This window comes from Homalodisca vitripennis, chromosome 6 (genome assembly GCF_021130785.1).
Source record: "Homalodisca vitripennis isolate AUS2020 chromosome 6, UT_GWSS_2.1, whole genome shotgun sequence".
In the NCBI taxonomy this organism is placed as follows: Eukaryota; Metazoa; Arthropoda; class Insecta; order Hemiptera; family Cicadellidae; genus Homalodisca; species Homalodisca vitripennis.
In genome coordinates, this window is record NC_060212.1 from 144,257,365 (window position 1) to 144,282,760 (window position 25,396).

A 25,396-nucleotide genomic window follows, 5' to 3' on the forward strand; every position below is an offset into this window, starting at 1 on the left:
ACATATTTTTAACGTTACTTCATAACAGACTAAAATAAGTAAAACCATTTATCTTACAGCAGACAAAAATGTTACCCCATTCAAATAAACATGCTAAATTACGATCGTCTTGAGCTTTTTCGACGCCAACTGTTTTGGATCTCTTCAGACGGATGTTGATTCCTGATTCCAGGAGTTGTCTGCCACAACGTTTAGCGTTAGGCTACAGATGCTGCACTGAGCGGAAGGTGAACTGGAGCTGAATTTAGCATTAGTATTGAATCAACCCTTCCCACCATTCTTCTACGTTGTGTGACCATTCAGACTTTATTAAAATTGTATAGTAATGATTTGAAACATATAGAAATAATTTTTAATTTGAAAGCAACATTGTGGGGCGTAAATATTATTGGTTAGTTGATGCATGAATAACTAATAAATATTCAGGAGACTCGGATACAAGTCTTATGAAATTTTATATATATGACCTCTCCCCCTCAGAAAGCCACATCTGTCGCTCTGACCCCTGAAACCAGCGAGAGTTCTGGGACCGGGGCTGTCGGCGGCTGCCCGGATGACCTCGGTCGTCCTGGTGTCGTGGACACGTCGCGGCTCTCGGGAAACTTGCACGTGAGGGGGGAAGCAGCGAACTCAGAGTCGCGCACCTAAACATGAGATCGCTGAATACGGGGTTTTCGGAGATGGGCTCGGTTGTGTGCGATTTTGATTTTGATGTTTTTGGAGTGACAGAAACATGGCTGCAACCAGCAACTCCATCTGTTAACTATTCACTGCCTGGTTATCAGATGTTGCGCTGTGACCGAAACTCCAATGCAAATGATGTCGATGGGGAGGAAGGAGGCGGTGGTGTAGCTATCTACATAAAAGATGGCATTCAATTTGAACAGCACTCCTTCGTGAATCAGCTTGACCCTGGCATAGAAGCGATTTGTGTCGTTTTGAAATTGAGGGGTGAGAGGCTCGGGCTGTGTGTGGCTTATAGGCCGCCCATTGTTAGGCCTACCTGTCTCGCTTCTTTGTTTCACTCTCTGTTCGTGGATCTTACGATCGAAGTGAGGGGTGTGATATGTTTAGGAGATATGAATGTTGATCTCATGTCAAAAACAAGCAACGTATCTCGATATTACAGCCGACTCTTGAAAGAATCCAATACGTCACAGATTGTCAATGAGCCCACCAGAGTGACAACAACCTCAGCCACATTGTTAGACCACACCATTGTGGACAGGTCGGTTGAGGTCAAGAGGAACGGCGTCGTGGATGTCTCGAGTATTAAGGATCATAGGGGTGTAAGCATTACAGATCACAAGTTAACATATTGCATTGTCGGGGTTACAAAGAACAAAATAGAACACAAATTTATTAAATATAGAGATTTTAGCAGCTTTGACCCAGAAAAAGTTGTAAGCGAGATAGCGGCTTGTGACTGGGATGGTATATTGAACGAACAAGACGTCGATATTGTGGAGGCATGGATAACAAAAATAATATTAGGAAAGTATATGACAAAAATGCCCCTGTAGTATGTAAGAAAGTGTCCAAGAAAAAAGCCCCATGGCGAAACGATGACATCCGAAAGATGACGAAGGTTAAAAATAAGTTTCGAAATAGATATTGGAAGTACAGGCATATAGATGACTGGGATTGGTACAAAGAAATAAGAAACCGACTGAATAATATGATCAGAATGGCAAAAAAGAGATTTTTTTCTGATAAGCTATCCTCTTCAAAAAATCCAAAGGAGTTCTGGACATGCCTTAAGAAAAATGATATTGTACAAACAAGGGATTGCTCGAACATTCCACCTGAACTTAAAGCGCATGAGATCAATGAATACTTTATAAACATGGGAGCTGGCCCGAAGATTGATAAAAGCGTATGGGAATTTTTTGCAACCAATGGCCGAGAAGAAATTAGAGATAAATTTAAGTTTTACGCTGTCAGTAAAAGAGACGTTATTTCGGCAATGAATGAAATAAAATCTAAAACTGTGGGCAGCGATGACATTTCGATTGACATGATCAAGTCAGTGAGCCCCTACGCAGTCAAAGCCATTACACACCTGGTAAACGTTTCCCTGGTTGGCAGCGTGTTTCCAAAGTCATGGAAAACAAGTATTGTTCGGCCAATACCGAAAGGGCAAGCTGCCAATCAGGTAGACCAGCTAAGGCCAATTTTAATACTCCCACCATGTCTAAGATACTGGAAAAGATTGCCATTCGACAAATAGGCAGTTTTATGAAAACATCGGATATTTTACCGAAGCTGCAATATCGAACAACTCACTTGAACAACTCATGTGGTATGATTGCTTCAGGCGCAATCATAGTACATGTACAGCCCTGACAAATCTTTTCAGTGATATGATTGACGCCAAAGACATGGGTAAATATAACTCCATTGTTATGTTGGATTATTCTAAGGCCTTTGATTCAATGGACCATGAGATGCTTTTAGCGAAGATGAGCTATTATGGTTTTGACTCGAGCGTAGTCAATTGGATAAGGTCATACTTAGACTCCAGGCTGCAGGTGACGCGTTTAGGGAGTGAAACGTCAACCCCGCTTGTGAATATCGAGGCATTCCTCAAGGTAGTTGCCTAGGGCCTAATCTGTTCAATATGTACACAGCCGATATGCCGAGCTGTGTGCAAAATTGCACAGTTCATTTGTATGCTGACGACTCGCAGCTCCACTTGTCATATGAGCCATCGCAGATGGTGTCAGCCATTGATATGATCAATGTCGACCTTGAAAAAATATTGGGGTGGTCAATGGCGAATGGGCTGAAACTAAACATAGGCAAGTGCACTGTGTTGCATACGGCGCCACACAACACTGTGCAGTCCCTCAGTGAAAGAGGAGTGATGGTGAGGCTTGATGGCCAGAGTTTGGCTGTATTTGACAGGGCGAGGACTCTTGGCGTTGTGCTAGACAGCGGCCTCACGTTCTCTGACCATGTCACGCATGCCTGTCAACAAGCACTCGGTAGACTGAGGGGACTCTACAGCTTTAGAGATCTTTTACCTGAGTCTGCGAAATTACGTATCATGCAGTCACTAGTCCTGTCCGTTTTCGCCTACTGTTTCCCAGCCTACGGGAATAGCATTTCTGGAGAAGAAATGCATCGCATTCAAAAGTTACAAAACTCTGCAATCCGTTTCATTTTTAATTTGAAACGATTTGAGCATGTCTCTCCTTACAGAGATGCCGCTGGGATGATGTCGGTAGAGACCGTCTGCAGGGTCATGACGTGCTGCATGGTCCACAAGGCTCTTGTTAATCAGGAGCCTCAGTACCTTAGTGAGAAGCTCTCATTTCGGGATGAGGTCTCTCAGCGCATAACCCGCCATGGGAATCTTCTTCACTTTCCCAAAGTTAGGTTGGAGTTGGGAAGGAGGAGCTTCTCTTATTTCGGCCCGAAATTGTACAACGACCTCCCACCAAACGTGAAACAATGTTCAATAGCTACATTTAAGAATAAGATAAGGCAGAATTTGCTTAATGTATAGATTATCTTTATTTATTTGTATTTCATTTTCATGTATATGTTGTAAGTGACGATAGTTGTTCTGATAAGCAGTTGTTCTGTATGTAACTGAGAAACGCTTGATGAAAATAAAGACAACATTATTATTATATTGTATATTTCCAACAAATTAATTAAATAATAAACAATTACCTTAATAATTTTAATTTATACAAACAATAGTTAATTATTTTAATGCCACATCGTTACACTATTGCGTAATGAAGTAAAACACGCAATTTACTTTGTGGGTCAGTAAGCTATGTAAAGGAACATGGGCAATATTCAATTTATTTATTTATTTATTTATCAACGGTAATACATCATTTTACAGATAAGGATATCAAGATGACAATACAAATTATAGAAAAATCAATACAAAGGTATCAATAAAGAACAAAACAATAAAATATTGCAAGCACGTCAACCAACAACAAGCTAAATCAATAAACAAACTTAATAAACTAAAACAACAATTCAATAACCAAGCAATCATTTTTTTAAATTATCTAATGTAGGACATTTAAATATTAGATTATTCGATTCGAACTTCAACGCTTACGAAATAATTATAATTTCTACAAAGTAATGAGGTGACGTAATACATTGAGCAATTTGCGAGGTACTTTACGATGTCCTTCATAACATTTTCAAACATCAGTGTTAACGTAATTGGGACATTTGTTCCAGTAGGCATTGTTACTTTGACATAAATTGTCAGAGAGCCTTTTAGTATTCCAGGACTAGTTCGTATAAAGAGATTAAAAATGGAACTCTTGCCTAAGGAAGTGCTTATTGTTAGCCAAATATTCGGTGGTTTCTGTATGAAGTTCAATTTTGATCCAAGAGAGGAAAGAAAGAAACTTGTATTTTCATTTCCGAGTTTCCTGTGGGGTTTAATTTTAGTTACACTACAGACGATGATGATGGTGATATGCCTTTGCATGGACTACATCAACAAACTTAATGGTGAACCTATACGAATGTTCGATAGCATTTCAATCCTAGTGGTAGTTCTGGACTTGGTATCTCTTAACCTTGTGTCAGTTGTTCTGTTATTCAGCTGTGCCAGGAAACACCAGCACTTAAGCAATGTCCTTGAGATCCTGGAGATTGTAGATCAAAAACTTCAGCAGAAATTACCAGAAGTGAAGGCCAAAGCAAAAGTATTATTCATGTTCATTCTTACTATAACATTGATTATGTGGGATGGTTTATCGGATTACAAAGTATCTATCAGTTTTGGCTATAAAGATCAGTTCATTATAATTTGGTATGCTCTTCCAATGTCAATGTATTTTGCTCAACTAGCAATTTTCCTCCACTTCACCCACGTCTCCAAAATTGTTGCCACAAGGTTTAGTATTATCACTCTCAGGGTGAAACAGGAAGTGGTAAGAAGCAAGCAGGTACAGCCAATGAACATCCATCATCCCTCGAACGTCAATGTTACTCAGAGTGACAGAGGTCTTTCCTCCACCCGCGAGGTCGAGTCCCTCATGAGCGCCTACTGGTTGCTGTGTGACGCTGTACACCAGGCCAACGTCTTCTACGGAGATCAACTTTTAGTCCTCTTCTTTAGCACATTTGTCCACATCACGACCAGTCTCTACTATTTACCCTTCATTGCAATTTCCGGAGACATATTCACCGCCACTGGCATCGGAGCTTGGACTATCGCCCACATTGCTTATCTGGCTCTGCTGATCCGTCCCAGCACCCTGTTGGCTGAACTGGCCGACGAGACAGCATCGATGATCTGCAAGTTGATCAACACAAATTTGAATCCAACTCTGGTGAAATCTCTTGAAGAGTTTTTGCTTCAGTTAGGCAAACACAAACCAAGATTATCTGCGCTTGGATTTGTTGATGTTCACAACTCTACCCTAACAAAGATGGCAGCTGCAGTGATTACCTATCTAGTTGTCCTGATCCAGTTTGAATTGCAAGTATTTCCATTGGAACCATTTTATCACAGTAACCATACGTTACAAGAATTGTAAATTATTATTTTAAGCCACACATTGTCAGCTTATTTTAATCATTGTAGTAGATGCTTGAATAATGTATATCGATAGTCATTTCACAATTAGGTGTTTTTGTAGAACCACAAAAGTTAATGAACAAAATAAAAAGTAAAGCCTTATTTATTCGTTGTCTATGAACCTTAGCACCTACCTTAGCAGAGCAAGGGCTTATATTTTTATTAAGTTAGTTTCAAAGTTAGTTTATATTTCCGTTAATAAGAAGTCTAGTTTGGGTAGAGTGACTAAAAGCGGTGTCCTCCACATTTCCAAACGTAATTAAGCATAAACATGTACACAATCAAGAATATATTTATCAAATAAATAGAAATTTCGATGAGGGTCGTTATCATTGGTTGCATAATCTTATAAATAAGCTGTTCATTTTAATATGTAATCACAGTTATGAACAATCAAAAATGTCTAGAACAAAACAAACTAGGATTCAAAAGAACATAATGATTTTTATTTGTTCGGGAAAAACAAGATATTTTAAACAGATATTCTAGTAGTATTGTAGTGTTATTAATAGCTTAGAATAATATATATATATATATATATATATAATATATATATATATATATATATATAATTTCAATAGACCTAATGATCATGTAGCCCCTTACATTTGAGCCTAAAATTAAAATCCATTATTTAATAATTTCCATGTAGTAGAACTATTTAGAGAAATATTTGTGTCATGTTATAATATTTTAACGGAGTTAAAATAGCAAAAATTCATTTAACTCTGTATGAGTTTATAAAATATATATTCTGTATATATAAAACTCACTATTTTAGAATCAAAAGAAAACCATAAATTGAAGTACAGCGGAATAATGAAGAGGTACAAACACATACACTTTTGCCTTTCAGTTAAAAATTGGTACAAGTTTTAACATGAAAGAGCAGACCTTCTTTATAATGTACATTGTTGGACGGAGATTATATAGGTTATTTTCCCTTGGAAAAGTGATGGACTATATTATGGCAGCTGCTTCGTTGGGTCATCCCTTCCCCATACTTGATTTACTGTAGTCTTTATTTGTCAAACTACAAGGTCAGCAGCTTGTTACTTCCTCCACAGGTAGCGTGTTGATGGTAAGCTATGACTGTGGACATTGTTGTACTGAGTTTGTTTCATATAAGACTTATTTAGTAATCCACGCTTGCTTGATCCTGAAGGCTGTTTTGAACCCCTCTTTGATTTGATTTGAGAGTTATACTTACAAGGTTTAATTATAGTCTATTGCAAGAATTGGTGGTGGTCTAAGCGGAAGCCTCACTTAAAAATTAACTTTATATAAAATATTGAGTAAGTGAAAGCATTGGGAAGAAATGGAATTACACTAAAGTGCGAATAAAATCAAATTTATTAGGATCATACAAGAATAAATTTATCATATGGATAGCTTTTTAAGGTTTTAGTTCAATACCTTTTTAAGAGTTCTACGAAAAGGTTTTATTATAGTCAAGTGAAAGAATTGGTGGCGTCTGAATCCTCAGTTGAAAAATTCAGCAGTAGAATAGAAGTACAACTGTTGAACAATTGCCTACGATCATTAAACTTCAAAGGTAACATTTGCATTCAATAAAACAATCGTTATAAAATTGCAAATATTTAGATATAATCACCAGTTGCTTATAGGACTAATTAGTTGTCTTGAATGGTTTTCTGAAGAAAATCGGTTTCCTTTAAAATAAAGTAGATTAAATTAAAGATAACTTCTTGACAAAAAATTAACATCGCTCTAAAAACTAAAGTTTCTTTATAAAATTAATATAAAGTACATCTTTTTTTTAAGTTTAATTCAAAATAAAATGTGCTTTGACTCTATTATAAGAGAAGCTAAATGAAACTGAATTAAAACTTTGCTTAAAACTTCTCAAAACGTTTGTTACTTTCTGTTACTGTTCCTGGCACGTATTCAAAGTGAAAACTGTAATTAAACCATAATCCTAAACATTTTACTTACTACAATTTGAAATCTTGATGTTTTTAAATTTATTATGACTGTTGAATATTAAATTTCTATTGCACACAACAACCTTTATATCAAATTAAAGTAGAAAATTCAATTTAAAAAGTTTTGCTATAACTTGTACTATATTGGAAATGTTGCGTAATAATTCAGTGTGATTCAATTTTTTCTTATCCTACTGCCATCAATACAATATTCCCTGTAAAAGAGAGCTAATATTAGTTAACAGCAAATTGCCCATACTAATGTCGATATTAAATTATAAAAGTCCTTCGCAGAATAAAGTGCACCATTAAAATCAATACGCCAAACATTAAATAAAGACGTTGATATTCACGAATCGGAGTTTATAAACTCCGACCCTCTCCCTGATAAAAACTGCCTCATCACCGTCACCCTTGATTGGCCTCCGACTATCCAATCACAAGTCTAGAGAAATTGATTGTCAACTGTTCCACCCCTATTGTAACCAGTAGTCGACTACCAGGTAAAACGCTGTTTTTCTGTACTTAATCCTGCCTTCGCGGACCCTTCCTTAAGAAATTACATTTTTTTTATTTTACCTATGTTTTGACAAATTTACCCATATTCTAAAACATTTTCGCAAACATTTTTTACTATAATCATTTATTGATTACATTTTAATTTGCCAATGTTTCAAAAACTTTTTGTTTTCTATATTGGTGTTGATATAAGCTATGAGATGTAACAGTTCAGATGCAATAACTTAACAATATTACAGTGCAGTACAGTTGTATGTATATTTCTTCGAAAAGGAGTATTTAAATTCTTACATTAATCATTAAAGCACTAATTTAGTAACCCGTGGGAAATCGAGGTTTTTTGCTAACGTATACATTTTTATCTTAATCCTAATAGTAAAAGGGATTTATTTTGCTACAGTTTGCTACCATTGTATCATCCTTCATTAAAATTCGCTTTCATTTGTTGTGAAAAGATTATACACGGCGCATGGTCAAAGTAGGTGAAACATAAATTGTCAAATAAGTCATTATTTTAAAGTACGAATGATGTGTACGGTTGGATTTCATCATTTAAAAAGTAACGCAGATTTATTTTTGAATAAGATAAGGTTATGAAAAAATTGTATGTACTGTTATTAAACACACATTTATCACAAATATTCCAAATGTCATAAATTATTTATTACGATAATTGCCAAAGTTACACCTCGGCTATAAACAAATTCTTTGGAAAAATTTCGTTTACTGAGTTGTCATTCCTAAGTACTGTGTTTAAAAAAATTTTAACTGTACTAATAGCAAAAAAAAAAGCTATACATTAACTTAAAACAGTTGAAGAAGCACGCAACATGTAACGAAGATGTGTACATCAGTTGGTGTAAGCCGATTACTGAGTTTAGCCCGAGGCGAGGGTGTCGGACACTTGTGAGGGAGGTTTAGTGGAGGCTCCATGAATGGGGAGATCTTCCCTCCACTCAACCCTTTAAGTGAAAGAAACTGTACTTACTCTGTATACTAAAAATTTAAAGGAAAATTGTTCAAATCATTAGCAAATTGTACTGAATTCTCGGGAATCGAACTTGTGACCGTTCCTTAATAAGTTAATGTCAAGGTCATTTTTTTTAATATTCTTGGAAAAAGATTTGGCAGTCTAGGTCACTAGATTATAGATATGTAAATTTAATACATAATTGTGAACTTAAAATAGATCGCTGACTTAAATTTGTCCTAGTAAATTTCACCAGGTAATATTGTTCCAATAACTTCTGATTATTATTGGGTTAGAATAAACTCTAATATTGAAACCTATATTAATAAACTTTTCTGTGTAGGGTCACTTAACGTCCGCCGCTAATTTTGTAGTCACGTTGACCACTAGACTTCGCTTGGATCGAAAACCGTTCTGCTCTCCTAATTTAATCTAGAGCCTCTTTGAAGTGTTAGAATGATACAAATCCAACACCAATTTTGCTAGGCTAGATTGGTGCTAAAGATTTAGATATATAATCATATTGGCAGATAGCAATGATATTTTAGTCAGCTCTGAGATTGGTTTTGCTAAGCCTCAACAAAAATACAAATTGTCTTTGCTGCAAAACGATAGCTTTGGTTATGTCAGGAATTGTGCTCTTTCCATGTCTGTAAGACATTTTAGTTTTATGAACTTTATAAAGTTCATAAAACTGGTCATATAAAAGGTCATAAAAAAGGTCATATAAAATGACCTTTCAATATTTTAATGCTACTGGCTATGATGTAGAGTTGTCCTTTATGGATGTTTACAACATCCTTGTGTGAATGTTTGGAAGCTAGAATGATTTACTATCACATAATTCAACTTTTCTTCAGTTTTGATCACGTTTAATGCCTTTACTGCGGCTCTATACTGAGTGAGGTCGACACGTCTGACGCAGTCAACGTGCTGGATTATTGTATGTGAAAAACTGTACGATAACTGTCCAGCTATAATATAAGTAGCTAATAAATTGTTGAGGCTCTAGGCTCTGCAAGTGTTACTTTATGTTTCTAGTTGTTTGGTACAGTTCTGCTACGATTTCCTAACTTTTGTGTAATTGATAAAAAAGGCATATTTAAGTACACAGGAATATTTGTTCTCCGAGAATATTAAAACACAAATCAAACGAGACGAAATCTTCTATGAGGCGTACAGGAATTTAGGCACTGTGTATGCAAAGCGTGGCCTACCCAGGCCAGTGTAGACGGGTAGGAATGTTACGGTGCAGGGTCCGTAATGGTAATATTCGTAAATACAGAGTTTGACGAATTCGTATACTTCCATTAATGTTCGTTAGTTAAGAATAGTTTCTAAATGTCTGAATTGTTTAATCTCAAATAAAAAAACTTTTTGTACAATATACTGCACATCAGGATACAGTGGGTGTTAAAACTGTTTAAGTGTACAGGTTAAAGGAGTTACTATATTTCAGAGTGTACGAAACTCAGAGAGCAGTGAATTAATATGAGTGATACTTGTTCTGACTAGACTTTCGGAGTGAACGAGTCGATGTAACTTAGGTCGTTCCTAATGATAATGTTTCACCTTATGGGGAAATCTCAAAAATTTATACTTCTTTATATTTCCATATAACTATAAGCCTTTTTTGTCTTGAGGTTCTCGGAATCGAACGTAATCTGAATTCCATACTTAAAACAATAAATGAACACTCGTTGAATGAACTAATGCCAGTACTTCTAATCGGACATGTAACATAGTTTGAATACACAAATATTACGGCAATATACAAAATCTTGATGTAAGTAAGTACAAAAATATATTATTTATTATTAATTCAGTTGACAATCTATCTATTTAGTTGTCACTAGTTGCTATCTCTTGGATCGATCTTAAGCGTTGGATTACACACACGCGTGACCTCAAGTAGATCCTATAACACCTATATCTTACCTACATAAAAAAAAAAAAAATTGTTATAAAAGTAAAAAATAATAAGCGTATACAATTTTGTTTTTGGCCAGAAGGTTTAAACACATGCGAGCTGAAAATAAGATCTCATAATTTAACTTCACTAAAGGCATGAACAACAAAATTGTCAACACAATACTTTAATTAGTATTTGCAGAGGGTTTTTAGCTAAGTAACCATTGTAATGATACAAACTCAGATATTTTTAGACAAGTACGACGAGGTATAGGTGTGGCTGGGACAACATCTAATGTTCTTTATAACGGATATCCTCATCTATATGGGAAGTGAGGTTAATTAGTACAGCATTATCTAAAATAGGAAGCGTTCATTAACGATTATGCTGTCATTAATTACTATACTTATTTAAGCTATAAAAAGTTTATAAAATAACAAGAAAATGCCGTAAAATAAATTAGTTATGTTGTTATAAACTAGTGATAAAGGTCTGCCAATACCTCAATCACATATTCTCATTGCATGGTTTTGATAGATTTTTGTCGGTTATTCTCGCAGTATCGAGGTTTTGAAATTTTTAGAGCAAATAAGGTAAATTACCCCGTGAGCCATTAACGTGTTGCCAGACACTTCAAAGTGGCCTAAGACTAGACATATACGGATTATTTGTAGCTCAATTTAATATTAAAATATCGTTCATATTTTAATATTATATTATTATTATTTATTATTATTATATTATATTATTATATATTTCACAAAATATCGTTTCCACTAGAATCGTGCCCAGGATATTTATCTTTTGTTCTAGTTCAAGTATTAGGTATAGTTGGCTATACTTCTTGGATTGATAAGTTCATCAAAAGGATAAACGATGCAATTGTTTTTGCAAAGTCTACATTTCACAGTTAATAAATATCATTACTTCAAATTGTTAATTCATCGTCGCAATGCACTACGCTAGGTACATGCAGGAAGTTTTCCTTTTCTATATTATTTGTCTATTCTGTCTACCGCAGACTTTCTGGAGGTTGGATCACACTGAAAACAGAGTTCCAGTCACATGAAAGTAAATTTATGTTTCAGACATTTGCAATTGTTCAGAGGTAAAAATAATCAGTAACAATACGTTTCGAGAACTGAAATCTAATCTCTTCCTCAGGTCGATAACTGATCTAGACAGAACTAAAATATGGGTTGAAATTAACAAATAGTAACTAAGCTTTGTGACACATATATATTAGGAGTTACTATAAACATTGATCTAAGACATGCACTTTAATTAAATACTAAGTATTAAAACTAAACTAAAGACTACAGTTTACAATAAGTCTCCACTAAATGCTTAACCATAAAAAGTGTGTTACAACTACTGGCTCCGCCACTGAACAACTGCAAATACTTGAAAACACCCTGATGTCATTAAACTCCTTCCACTGACAAAAATGTACGTTAAACATAAACTTTTCTTTATACGATATTTTGTCTATAAAATATGAGGATCGTGTTGCCATCCTTACAGTTGCGAGGATAGAGCACTACGTTTCGAGGATTGGAATCTACCCTCTCCTTCAGGTGTTTAGCAATCACAAATCAATACATGGTGATTTACTATAAACTTCGAAGGTTTATAGTAAATTCATCTTTAGTGTGTAAATTCATCACACTAAAGAAGAATGAATACATGAAAGAAGTACCCTGAGGTTACAGCTATATGGAGAATCAGAAATCATACTAAACAATAACGGCGCACTACAAACAACAGTTATGTGAGTTTAGGGATGAATGTTTATAGCATACAGTATACAGTCGAGTGTTGATAAAATGAATCAAACTGTGATATGGGAGGGAGGGAGTTGATGCTTCATAAACACAACTTTATGTTGCTAACCTTTTGTTATAAACTTTACAATGTGATACAGTTAATTACCACAGTTTATAAACAGATTACAACGCCAAGGAAGTTCGCTTTATACAGGTGTAAACTATAATTCGCACTTCCGTTCAGCAAAACAAACACTAATATGATACGTATTATAATATATGTATGGTGCTTGTGTTACTGCATTTCTATTGCGTTATGCATGTTCAGTCTAATTCAATTAATGATTATGTATTTTTAAATCATACTAACAGTAAAGTAAGAGATTTAAGCGATAGCTGTACAAACTCGGGGGCGGACGTGATTTTTTTATTTCTTTTTTAGAAGAAGAAGTGCCAGACTAAGGAGCACATTATTAATTATTGTCATCATCTTGCTTTTCAAGAAAGATTCTTCGACCTCCTTTCATAAAAGAAACGAGGTTTCAAAAGCCATTGATGTTTTTTTAACATTTTTTGAGTGAAATTTGTACATCCCTTATCTCTATAATTACACTGTATATTTAAAAATACATAACAGTACATTGTTATGTATATATAATAATAATAATAATATTATGCGTAAGATGTATATATCCGTGTCATTTCACTATGCTATATCAGAATAACTCCACATATTTGGAAAGATGAGGCATGTTCATCTTTTGGCGATACCCAATGGACTCAGGCAGCATCGTCCAATACTGAAATGGGCCGAAGAATAAATTCAGGACCACTTGTTGTGTTGATATACGAGTACTCGTATGCAAAAACCAGATCTAATGTTTTCGACTTTCCTCTGGAGATCCTACCTCAAGGATCGTTAGTCTGACATATTCATTTCTCTGTGTACATTATCAACCTGGCGGCAGTGGTTGGTAAATCTAAACTGTTAATGATTGATAATTACCATAGGGTTCACAGATAAATAACATTCAGTACATGTATATAAACCTACATTAAAACAGAATGCTTCCTAATTAATACAAAATTACAGAAGTTTCATTCACTGAGTATAAAATGCTTTTTTCCGGCTTCTATCTCACTCCGTTATTGTCGATAAATTTGGTGAGACTTGTCACCAACATTAACAACGCATGCTTCCTCTACCGCACTTTTATTTGGTATAGAACAAAATCCTTCCACAAAGTATTGATAAAAAATATTAATATATCAAATATCTTAAGGGCGTAACTTTGCATTTTACAATAACTTTGCCTTCACTACTTTAAAATTATATACATTCATCCCCTAGTCAGGAGATAGATTGTTTTGCTCTACCTGGTCACCTCAATCCTATTCAATGCTGTGTTTGTTTCTGTTCTGACAGGTGACAGTTTTAAACTCGTTATCGAGTAAAAACGTCAAGTTTGTGGGGGTGGGGAGAGTTCAGCTGGCCAACATTTCTACCCCACACAACCCCTATAGTATTTTGTATTAATCTGAATGTTAATACGATCTGTCACTCAATGTTTTTGTTAAACTGAAATTAAAATTAAATTACAAATTACAATTATTACTAAGGAAATTAATTTTTACTAGTCCCCCCCCCCCCCACCCCCCCCCCCCCCCACCCCCCCCCCCCCCCACCCCCCCCCCCCCCCACCCCCCCCCCCCCCCACCCCCCCCCCCCCCCACCCCCATTTCCAATCAACATTTCGACACAGTTGAATCGTATCTTTCTGATCGCAATCAATGTTTGAAGTCAAACAATAGTGAGTCTCTGTGAAAACGTGTTAACACATGTACCGCAGAGCTCTGTACTCGGTCCACTGTTATTCTCTCTTCGAATAAAACGATGTAACTCATTTATCTAAATTTGCTACGTTTTTGTAAGCTGATGATTCGTTAAGGTGTAACTATTTGAACTGTCATACCAAGTCAAATGATTACAATGACGAAAATAAACCTCTCATCGTAAATTTGGGTGAATCAAATATTACGAAAGGCATTTAATATACTTACTAAACATCATATTAATGATTAAAATTAGTATGAATTGCAACTAAGGTGTTTATCATTTTCAAATTGTGTAATTTTTCGTAACCGTAATAAACGTCAAAAACCTTAATCCTTAAGGTAAATTAAGGTTACTTCATCAGTTTATTTTTCGTTTAAGTATATAGTATGTTATTTTTGGCTCCTCTAAACTATTACCGATTTTATAATTAACAGACCTTTCCGCGAAGTTACTACAAGCTGACTGTGATAATTACTTCCCTGCCTTACTGTCTAAAAAGGTTTTCCTCGTTGGAGTTGCCCAAGTCTCAATGATTTTCATACCACTGGACTTTCAAACAAATAATTTATGGCGTCCTTGGGTTGGCTTTAAAAACATTACATGACTGTATCAGATGGATTAACAAGCACGCACGATTTGACGTCACTTCGTGCTGACCAATGTTTACTAGGAAACGCGAGATTGTTATGCGGGCCAGTGCTGTTAGTGTTTATAACACACAGGAGTATATTGTTTTTACGTACATTGGTTTTACCTTAATTTAATTTGTAAGTATATACGAATACAGTTTAAAAATAGAATTTAATAATGTAAAAATATTATTACGTTACCCGTATATGGCTTTACTCAATATGTCGTAACATTACATTTTCTTGTCTAGCTAAAGTATTAATGTACGTACCTACTAATAATATCGATTAACTATATAATGGTTTAACATATGATTATTTTGTAGTAGCGTGAAGTTGAAGTATGGAAGCTAGTATTTTAAAAGAGTATGAGCCTTTTATTTTTCTACTACAATACAAACAGTTGGAAGATAAAGTTAATTTTTGCGAAATCAGTCCAAAGCATAACTGCTTCTATTTCAAAACATATTAAAAAAATAAAACAGTTGATATGGCGTGAAAGTTTCTCATGCTAATGAATACTTCTATACGCCTTACAAGATCCTATGTAAAGTAAAGGACATAAAGAAGATTCTTCGATAACTAGTTGAATACAAACAAAAAGATTCACACCTTCAGGCCCTTAAGGACAGACCGATTGTATCGCCACTAACTGGTCACGAATCCTCGTTCTTGTTCTCTCTTTGGTGTCCTCAGCTCACGAGCCATAGTGGTCCCATCATTACGTCTTCAGTGCAGGAGACCTGCAGTAGTCAGGTGGATGGAGATCAAGGAGCGGAAAGAGAAAGGAATTCTCTGTCCCATCCATATTGTTTGATCCATAACAGTCCGAAGCCATGGACTGATATAAAATTTATAATTCAGTAAAGAAAAACAAATACGTATTATAGGAACAAATCCCTCACCCTATTATTTACTGGTAGTAAAACGAATTTAAAGTATTGTTATAGAAACATTTTATTTAGGTAAGCCTCTTCGAATTATATTCCAGTATACAGTGTTCTCAACCTGTTGGGTTAGATGAGTTTAAATTCATATGAACAGTTCATGGTACTAACATTTCATCTATCGAGTTTTTAAAATTAGGAACAAAAAAAGTTTAACGTGTTTTACAACTCAATATTAGATCAACTCCGAGGTATAAAAATAGATTCGGTGGTTTCCTATGGACCCGAATACTTTGGTGATATTGCTATACTTTGTTTAAATGTATTTATTTGACTTCTACCAAACAATTCATGCGTTTATCACCCGTAAATGTTTTTTTCTTGACATTTGATTTTTATCGATGTGCAGTTGCATCTTTCATAATGCATTATGCTTTTTTTATATGCGACACAGGATATTTTCCGATCAATTGTAATCACTCTGAGATACAAGAATCAGCAACACTACGTTTAGAGATCTCCTATCTGATCTCTTCCTCAAATCTAGTAAATAACAACAATATAAATTAAAATAAATAAATCATACCACAGCGATGTGATAGTCATGAATCACAACAACAAAGTATGATCGTTCAGTCTAAAGCTATTGTGGCCTGTATTCTTTAATTCGGCTTAAATAATTAGTGTATATATTTTTGAGTACGTGTTTTGAAGACAGATTGCATCACAATATTTGTACGGATCATAACAAACAAGTGTATGGAATGACCCACAAACTTGTTTGTTGTGATTCCTAACTTAGGCGTGTCACAAAGTTCCATAAGTAGTTCTAGAAGTATAAATCCGTACCTCGTACTCTACACTAGCTATGTTCCATGTTCCAGACCAAGACCTATGTCTGTCTTTATCACAAGTGAGGCTCTGCGCTAAGATTCTATTTAGATAGTATGTGTGTATAGAGTATATGCCCAAACATTGATTTATTGTAAGAATTTTACAATGATGGAGCCTTTCTTGTAGGATTTCGAGTCTTGTTGCTCCTAGCTTTGTTTTTCATAATAATGACAGTTATATAGAAACCAACTTTGAAACGAAACCTGAGATGAGATTAGGCGGGAGCGGATGTATCACATCTCCAAGCTCTCCCAAGGTCATGGTAACTTAACCACAAGATGTACCTCAGTTTGGGTGCAACAACAATGTTCTGTTATACGTTGTTTAAAAATGTACTTAATGTAAAAATCCGTAGATCACATCAACACATACAGATCCGACAGAGTTACTTATTACTTGTTATGTAAGACCAAAAATGTTATACTAGAAAATTATCTACTAAACTTAAAAGTAAAAGAAATGTAATTCCTAAAATTAAGAATGTAATTGCTAAGACATGTTGTAATGATTCCTAAAAATTTAATAACAGTAATAATAATTAGTTCTTTTAAATATTATTGGCAAATAAAATCATAAAAGACTCATGGAACACACTGGAAAGCATTTCCTTAACACTACACAAATTTCAAGTTGAGAATATCAAGTAATTTATTTAGTAAGCTCATTACAACAACAAGCTCAACTTTACTGTTATGTTTCGTTCCAGCTGTCAGCTGCAATCCTTCACTGCAATGCTGACAAATAACGCCCTCCATAACATTTCCGTCAGTTTATCCCTTGAATGTGTTTTCCAGTTTAATTGTTTTTTTACAACGTAAATATTTCAATTCCGTTCTATGGTAGACGTGTGAAAATTTAATATACTAAACGTTTGTAGAATAATAAAAAAAATACTTTTGACATTTTTTCTGTCAAAAATTCGATCAAAAAGGTCTGCAATTAGAATTTTCTTTAATAATTAAAAAAAGCTCAGCCGAAAACATATTTCTTCATTTTAAAATGTAAAGATGATATCACCTAAAACCAAACAATATTTTTAAAGCTAACTGTACATAAGTTTACTATGCATAATTGAAATTTCAGACTTCAGGAAATCTTACAGAATAAATTGATGTTATGTTTAGAATGCATGTTTAATTACATTGAATTACATTATTATTTGTCTTTACATGTTTTCATTAAATGAATAATGTGTGTTATTAACAAGCAAAATAAATTATGTTTACTACAATAATCTATGATCGAGAGATCTTGAGGTAAAGACTATCTGTGACAGTTAATGTCATAGGTCGGTCCGGCTACATTAATCACTGGAGATCCAGAAGATTTCACCCGCCCTTTATCTCTGCTGACTCGATAAATCACACTAAAGTAGTAATTGATACATGTTGCTCATACTACTACTATCCACCAGGACTTGTTGCGATTCTGTAGAACTTCATCTTTTACGAGTACATTCCGACAGAAATATGCGACATCATGCGTTTGCCCCTTTATTCAACTTTTGAACTGAAAGTCCATGGTGTCATTTCTTAATCAGATCTTTGACTTAACGATTTCCTGTCCGAAAAACGATTGCTGGTCTATACCGAGTGATGATAACTATTCTCATAAGACAGCGAGCGATTTAGAGCCTCTGTAGCAGCCAACGTGGTTGACTTAGCTAAAACATTAATTTAACAAGAAAGATAGTCTTGAATGCTGTTAGTCAGGAAATAGGTTTCGTCACAAGAATACTGATAAATCTTGAAGATCTCAGTGAATAGCTCAAGAAGGAGTTCGTAAGTTAATCGACATTGAAACCATTAAACCGAGGTGTTTACAGACTAGCAACTGACTTTTGACCTGGCATGTTCAATAATAAGAACGCGTGAACCCAATTTACCGATAAATTGTTCACACGCCCCGGGGGCCCGAACAACTCATTTCCGCCACAGCTGCACCTGACGTGCGGTAACCCCAAGTCGCGGCGCGGCGCCTTTAGCTTGGTAATGGCCGGCCTGTAAACGTTCTCCCCTCTGGCGCATTAACCAGCAAATTGTTACTTTGCTAACTTGTTACTGTCGTGTTTCCACAACTTATTGGAAGAGTTTGTGGCACCTTCTCTACTGTCTATAATACTTTTGTCTTCTATCTGCGCTCAGTTAATTGTAACTAATGAAATCAGTACAGTTAACTAACTATGGTTGATTCTCTCTTAACGTAAAAATATTTAGTAAGTTTCAATATGTAAATATAGTATTATTCTGTTTATTTTAGAGATAATTAAATGAAAATTCATTTACATTCGAAAATGGACGCGTTTAAATGAAATTTACCTCCTATACCATGTTAAGTACAGAAAACTAGATAAAAAGACCTAAAAGTCATCACTTTTAATCGGTCTGTATAATATATATATATATATATATATATAATATATATATATATATATATATATATATATATATAATATACAAATACAAATTGGAAATTGGAATATTATGGAATTTGGAAAATTGTATTCTTCAATTTTAGCTCAGAATCACCCACATAATTTGACACAAGGCCAGCCCAAAATTTTCGTTACATTCTGTATATATATATATATATATATATATATATATATATATATTATATATATATATATATATACATATCCACTTCGTTTAGCCGCTAGTCCACCATTTTGTATTTTTTATTAACAAACTATTATCTTTAAACTAGTAACTAAATAATTTTTTATTTTCTTTAATAATAACAAAATGACGTCTGTTGAACATTTTTTAAGCCAAATAATAAAATTAACCAGTCTAGTTATAAAAAAGGTACTAGACACTATAATGCAACTCCAATGGTGCTGATTGATTTCAACGAACTGGGAGCAGTGAGCAGTGAAAATTTTGTCTTTTGACAGGTATCACCTGTTTTACATTGGTTATAAGAATTTTAAAAGATACCAGCTATTTTGAAATTTTTATAACAATTACAACGGTACTTTCTTATCGAAATACATCAACGCATAAGTGAGCACAACCATACCCTTGGCGATACGTCTTGCACAAGCCGGGAAGCGCCAAACATGTAATAATTTATAGTTATCAGTTTTTTTGTTGCTTCTCGCTTCAACAAGAGTATCTTTAAAGTGGTCGAGCTCCTTATGCATTGACGGATTTAGTTGAAAAAATATATATACAGGGTGTAACAAAAAGGTTGGGTTGATACCATAGGTCTAAATAGACTTCCACCAAAACTAGCGCGGCTGACGATAAATTTATTTTTTAAGGGAAATTTCTCTACCGATTTCAATGAAACCAGGTTGAGTGGTTATATCATTCAAATTGGCCCTCCTCTTCTGGACTATAAATTGTAATAAAAGTGTCACACGGGCCTGGTGAAATTTAATACCTCTTAATTTTTATGACACGCCTAGAATGTAAGTCCTCAATCCCCCCTCGGGGAACCTAGGATCTCTCACTCTCTCCAATTCTCAAGTAGCTGTTGACTGGCAAGTAGTGAAGGGGAGGAGGGGGGAGGTAAAAGTCATCTCGTACCAGAACCACCCTAGGGATCTATATCTCCACACTTAACTGCTGGTTTACTATGCTGTGAACTCACATTTTATGGCCATTACATATCATGTGTGAAGGCAGCGTTTCTTACGAAACATCATTACTAATTTGAAACAGCCGATTTTATTTAACTTATTTTCTGTACCTCTGAGTGAATTGGTAGTACAATCGTTTCTCATTTTATTAAAGGTTTTTGTCTTTACTTTTCTACGCTTCACGGATTATGTTTCGATTCTGAATTTAAAATATTCAAACTTTAAGTTTTTTGTACGTGTAACTTTGTTAAGCATGTGCATAATTATAATTTTATAAAATGTTTTTGAAAAGGACTTCAATTTTTAAACATAAAATTAAATACGTGTACTTTGACGAATCTCATAATTGCCAATACTAAAATACACCCAAGAGCATTTTTTACTTAATTCATTGCAATCGAGGATAAAGTTTCTTGTAAAATTGATTTGACATAATACATCTAAAATATCAATTCGTTAAACAAAAAATTCATTAAAAGATCTAATTTTTTAAAACTTCTGTGCAGAATAGGCAAAGGAAATATATGTTATAATGACCTTCAAAATTGAAGCAACCTCTGTTCATTGTCTAAGGTTTGTTATCGCTTGAAAGAATAGTTGAATGTTGGATATTTTCTTTTCTAAGCATTCTTAATATAATGTCTTAAGAAACGACCTTGAGTTCATCCCCATACAAACAATGTTTAAACCTCATCTACTTGTATGCCCTTATTTTGAAACGTAACGTTATGGGTGATGACTCATTTAAAATACCTTATAAATACCTATCCAAAATAGTTTTTTGTCAAGTTTACACATTTGAAATGTTTAAAACAATAGAATAACAGATTTTTCTGCATAACTGAAAAACAAAAATATCGAAAAAAAAAAAAAAAAAAAAAAAAAAACAAAAAAGCATGTGGATGTGAATTAGTTATATCTGTGAAATGAGACAATCCCTATAACTCTAAGACAAAAATAAGGCCGTAAAAGTGCGCGAGGTTTAACACTGTTCCTAGGCACTTATATCTAGATGGCCACAAGACTCTTAAGATCTTTTGACACCCGAAAAAAGAAAGTAGATTCCAATACTGGAAACGTAGTATTCCATTTTTGTAACATATAAAGATGACAAATGTCCCAAATTCTAGCGTTTTATTGTGTTATACTGAAGCAAGAACATATGAACTCCTTGCGTTATTAAGTGCGGGTGTGCCGTTTAGCGCGAATATAATTTCTGCTGGTATAAAAGAGCCATAATTCCACGAGCAATGAATAGTGCAAATGAAACACAACTTAGAATACATATCGACAATATACTTGTGGTTAACTTTAACGCTCCCCAAATCAGTATAGCTATGATGAACGCACTGTGGTAAAACAGTTTTTACCAGATCATGTGAACAAATACGAGTTCACCAAATGGTGGCAACTCAACGAGAACGAAGTTAGTCACGTGACCACGGCCACGACTCAAGCCTTTCATTGCAATTGTAGCTATTATTGCTGGTAATAGTCGGCGGCTATGGCGATTGAGGTCGAAACTCGATCTAATTCGGGTCGGAGGAGGCATTCATCAAGTGAGAACAGCCGCCAGTTAACTTTCGCTGAGGATTTTACGCAAGAATTGACTCGTCCAAGACCAGATCACTCCTTAAACCGACGTTTAATGGACTCCTAACCGCTTTTCCTCCGTCAATTCCAACGTTCTCAGATCCGGGTGGTCCCCGGTCGTGTTTGAACAGCTGATGTCACGGACCGTTACTGATCGTCACGCCCTTCCTTTAATGTGGACAAGTTGTCGGGCCATCTGTGTTAAATTAAAATTCAACACGTTACCGATTAACTCTTCACAATTTTGATGGAAAGAATGCCGATGTATATAATATATAAAATGAACAAAAATTTGTAGAAGTTGTAGTAAAAACTATTGCAATATGTAACATAATAATATTTATTTCTTTTTAAAGTAAAATCGTTAGTGAGGCGTCTTTTAAGGACCTTATTGTATTTGTATTTTAAAAATCTTTAGCTTTTTATCAGAATCAATCAATAATTGAGTTCATTAATAAATGATTAGTAAATGTATACATAAACCCATCTAGGATCCCCCACATTGTAATTTTTCAATATCAGACGCTAGTGCAACTTTTCATTTATTGACAGTATTTCAATTTATTCTTATTTATATTCACAGCGTTCATTACTGAATATTAAAATATTTACAAGTGAACGTTTAGAAACTATTTCTCAGTCTCAATGTATATGTCTCAGTGTACACTCAGTTACGTAAGGGTTACTGAAAATATTTCAGAATCCCAATACTTTTTACATTTCAGATTTAAACATTTACAGTAAGGGCGGGGTGAATCTATTAAACAAGTTATATATTTAACTGCAACACTAAAATAATATTGTAACTATAGATTATATTAAGTAGAAAAATAAAAACATTATCATAGACATTTTTCAGTCATTACATATTATAAAAATACAAAAAAACCTTAACGTTTCGAGAACGCATATCTGCAATCTTCTTCAATCGTAGAAATCACTTACTATATTCAAATTGTAAAATTTTAAAAAATGCAAATGTATAGGTCAAAAATATTTTAATTTAAATCGAGTTTTACAATTTAATTAAAATTCAATTAAAATAAGTGAATTACAATACCGTCTTATGAATTACAAATAGCAATTGCCATAACATATTGGTCTGGCACGTATCCAATGCAATATCGTTTCACAAGTCGCAACTGCGTCAATCATTAAACAACCGATAAAAAATAATAAAGTCGACAGGTAGTGGTTGACTATCGCATCCTGTAGGAATTAATGATTAATTAATGAATGGTGTTGTGAGCGGATCGACCGACGCCGCTAACGTTATCGGAGGTGTCAGGCTACCTAACGTAATATTTTTAGCCAATCATAATTGAAATTCAAATTGATTTCATATATTACTCCTATACAGATATTTAACAATATGAAAGGTACAAACGTGAACCAGTCCTGCTGTTTTACGCTGATTCTATGTATCTTGCGAATGAATCATGTGATTGTATAGATTCCTATTTCGACTTAAAACACGATAGTTAGATCAAGGAAAATACACAACATGCAATTCGTTATACTAGTTTAAGTTAAATCTTTCATGAATGCGTACCATAAACTACGGTATTAAATTTGCGGTCATAATTAAAAACATTATTTATCATAATAGTTTTTTAACGTCAGTTATGTTTACACATCAGCCGCAAATGAGTTTTAGAATAAGTGTCAAAAACTTCAGGTCTACAAACGAATACTTTGGTATTAAAACAAGAGGACGAAAATCACAATCACTTTTATTTATTTTTTTTTCAAGAAGCTTATAAATTGCACTTAGTCCTGTAAGAACCTTTGCTCTGCTTCCGGAGTGATCGGATATTCAGGATGGGTAAGGTTAGGGAATAGAGGCCGCCTCCTATCGAGATCCCATGAGGAAGAATTAGGGCACTACATCTCAAAGTCATGTCTTCCCGGAAGAAGGGGAGGCCAGCTCTGAACCAGCCTCTCCAGTCAAAGTAGGCAGGGGGTGGCACACCCTTGTTGAGGTTAGCAAGAACCTCTGAGGTTAGGGAACGAATTCCACCAACTCCAACAGTCATCTCCCACAGTAGACTAGACCTATCAAATTGCCCATGAACCCCAGAATCTCAACATTTGCGGTTATGAGGTTACCCTGATTGAAGTGACACATCGGTTTTTGCTGTGCCAAGTGGTGGGTTCAACTGGAAGGTATAAACCAGCCAGAAGTGGCTTATCCCTGCTGGGTAAGCACAATCACTTATTATACAAGCACATATCGAAACCAAAATCCTTCCTTTAATTGTTTTTAATTACCATGGTCTCAATCACGCCTTGATGCGTCAGTCTTACTTTGACCAACTGTGCATGTTCTGTTATTAGCTCCCCGTCACTGCACAGTACACGAAGAGGAAACTTTCCATCTTTGTTCAAATTCAAATTGGAAAAGAAGATGAAAGTCTAGTGAGACTTTTCACTCTCGCTTATAGTTGATTTATACCTTCCATTTGAATCTAAACTGGGTGCAGCGAAAGCCGATATGACCTTTTCATCTAGAATACTCCATGGATGACTAGTTGTAGCATATCATTAACAGCAAACAGAGAACAAGGATAAGGGTTTAATCGATAGATCAAATTTACTGTGGAGAATGACTGGCGTAGGTTGGACTCCTTAGCTATTTTTTTATGTTTATTACAAGCCTATAAACATAAAAGAAAAAAATGACACCTATTTTTCTTCCAAGATAACAAGTCAGAGAGTTCGCTATCCCTACCAATGGTCTGTGAAACATGAGATCTTTGAAAGAGGTGGCCCCTATTCCCAACCTTACTTATTCTGTATGCGACAAATTATTTGAAATGAGTGCATTTCAAGTGTATTTGCCTAAGTAAACAGGAACAAATCAAACTACAGCAAAGTGGCGTTTGCCACTTTTATTTTGTTGGCCGTTGGACGGGCCGGAGCTGTTTCCCTCAGCTGGTATATAAAACTCCACAGTCGTCTGTTTTTCCAGATGGTTTATCTCTTTCATTTAGATGGTTTCTGTTGGAATTCTGCCTGTTTATTGGTTCTTAGTTTTTCAGGTTTTCTAGATATCTACAATTAGTTGTTTCGTCCTCTCCTGGAATTCTTCCTGGTACCTTCCGTAGGGCGAAGACATCTTCAGAACAGTTTCTGTGGCCACCCTACAGGAGTTTTATGATCAAACTGGCTGCCGCTCCCTCGAAGAACCTCGTAGAAAGTACGGTGTTATTTCTCCACACGCTCTAATCATCGTGGGCCGTACCTTCCAATCTACGTTTCACGAGACCTCGTTTAAATAGTTAC

General features: G+C 34.9%; 1 protein-coding gene across 1 annotated transcript; it reads left to right on the top strand.

Moving 5' to 3' along the window:
- The first annotated feature begins 4,820 nt into the window (after positions 1 to 4,820).
- Positions 4,821 to 5,531, top strand: LOC124365586 (gustatory receptor for sugar taste 43a-like). The gene has a single exon (XM_046821578.1). The coding sequence runs from the start codon at positions 4,821 to 4,823 to the stop codon at positions 5,529 to 5,531; it is 711 nt and encodes a 236-aa protein (XP_046677534.1).
- Positions 5,532 to 25,396: the final 19,865 nt, after the last annotated feature.

What these genes read in the sequence shown, in the direction of transcription:
- LOC124365586 (XM_046821578.1), top strand. Translation starts at nt 4,821, where the DNA reads ATGTATTTTGCTCAACTAGCAATTTTCCTCCACTTCACCCACGTCTCC.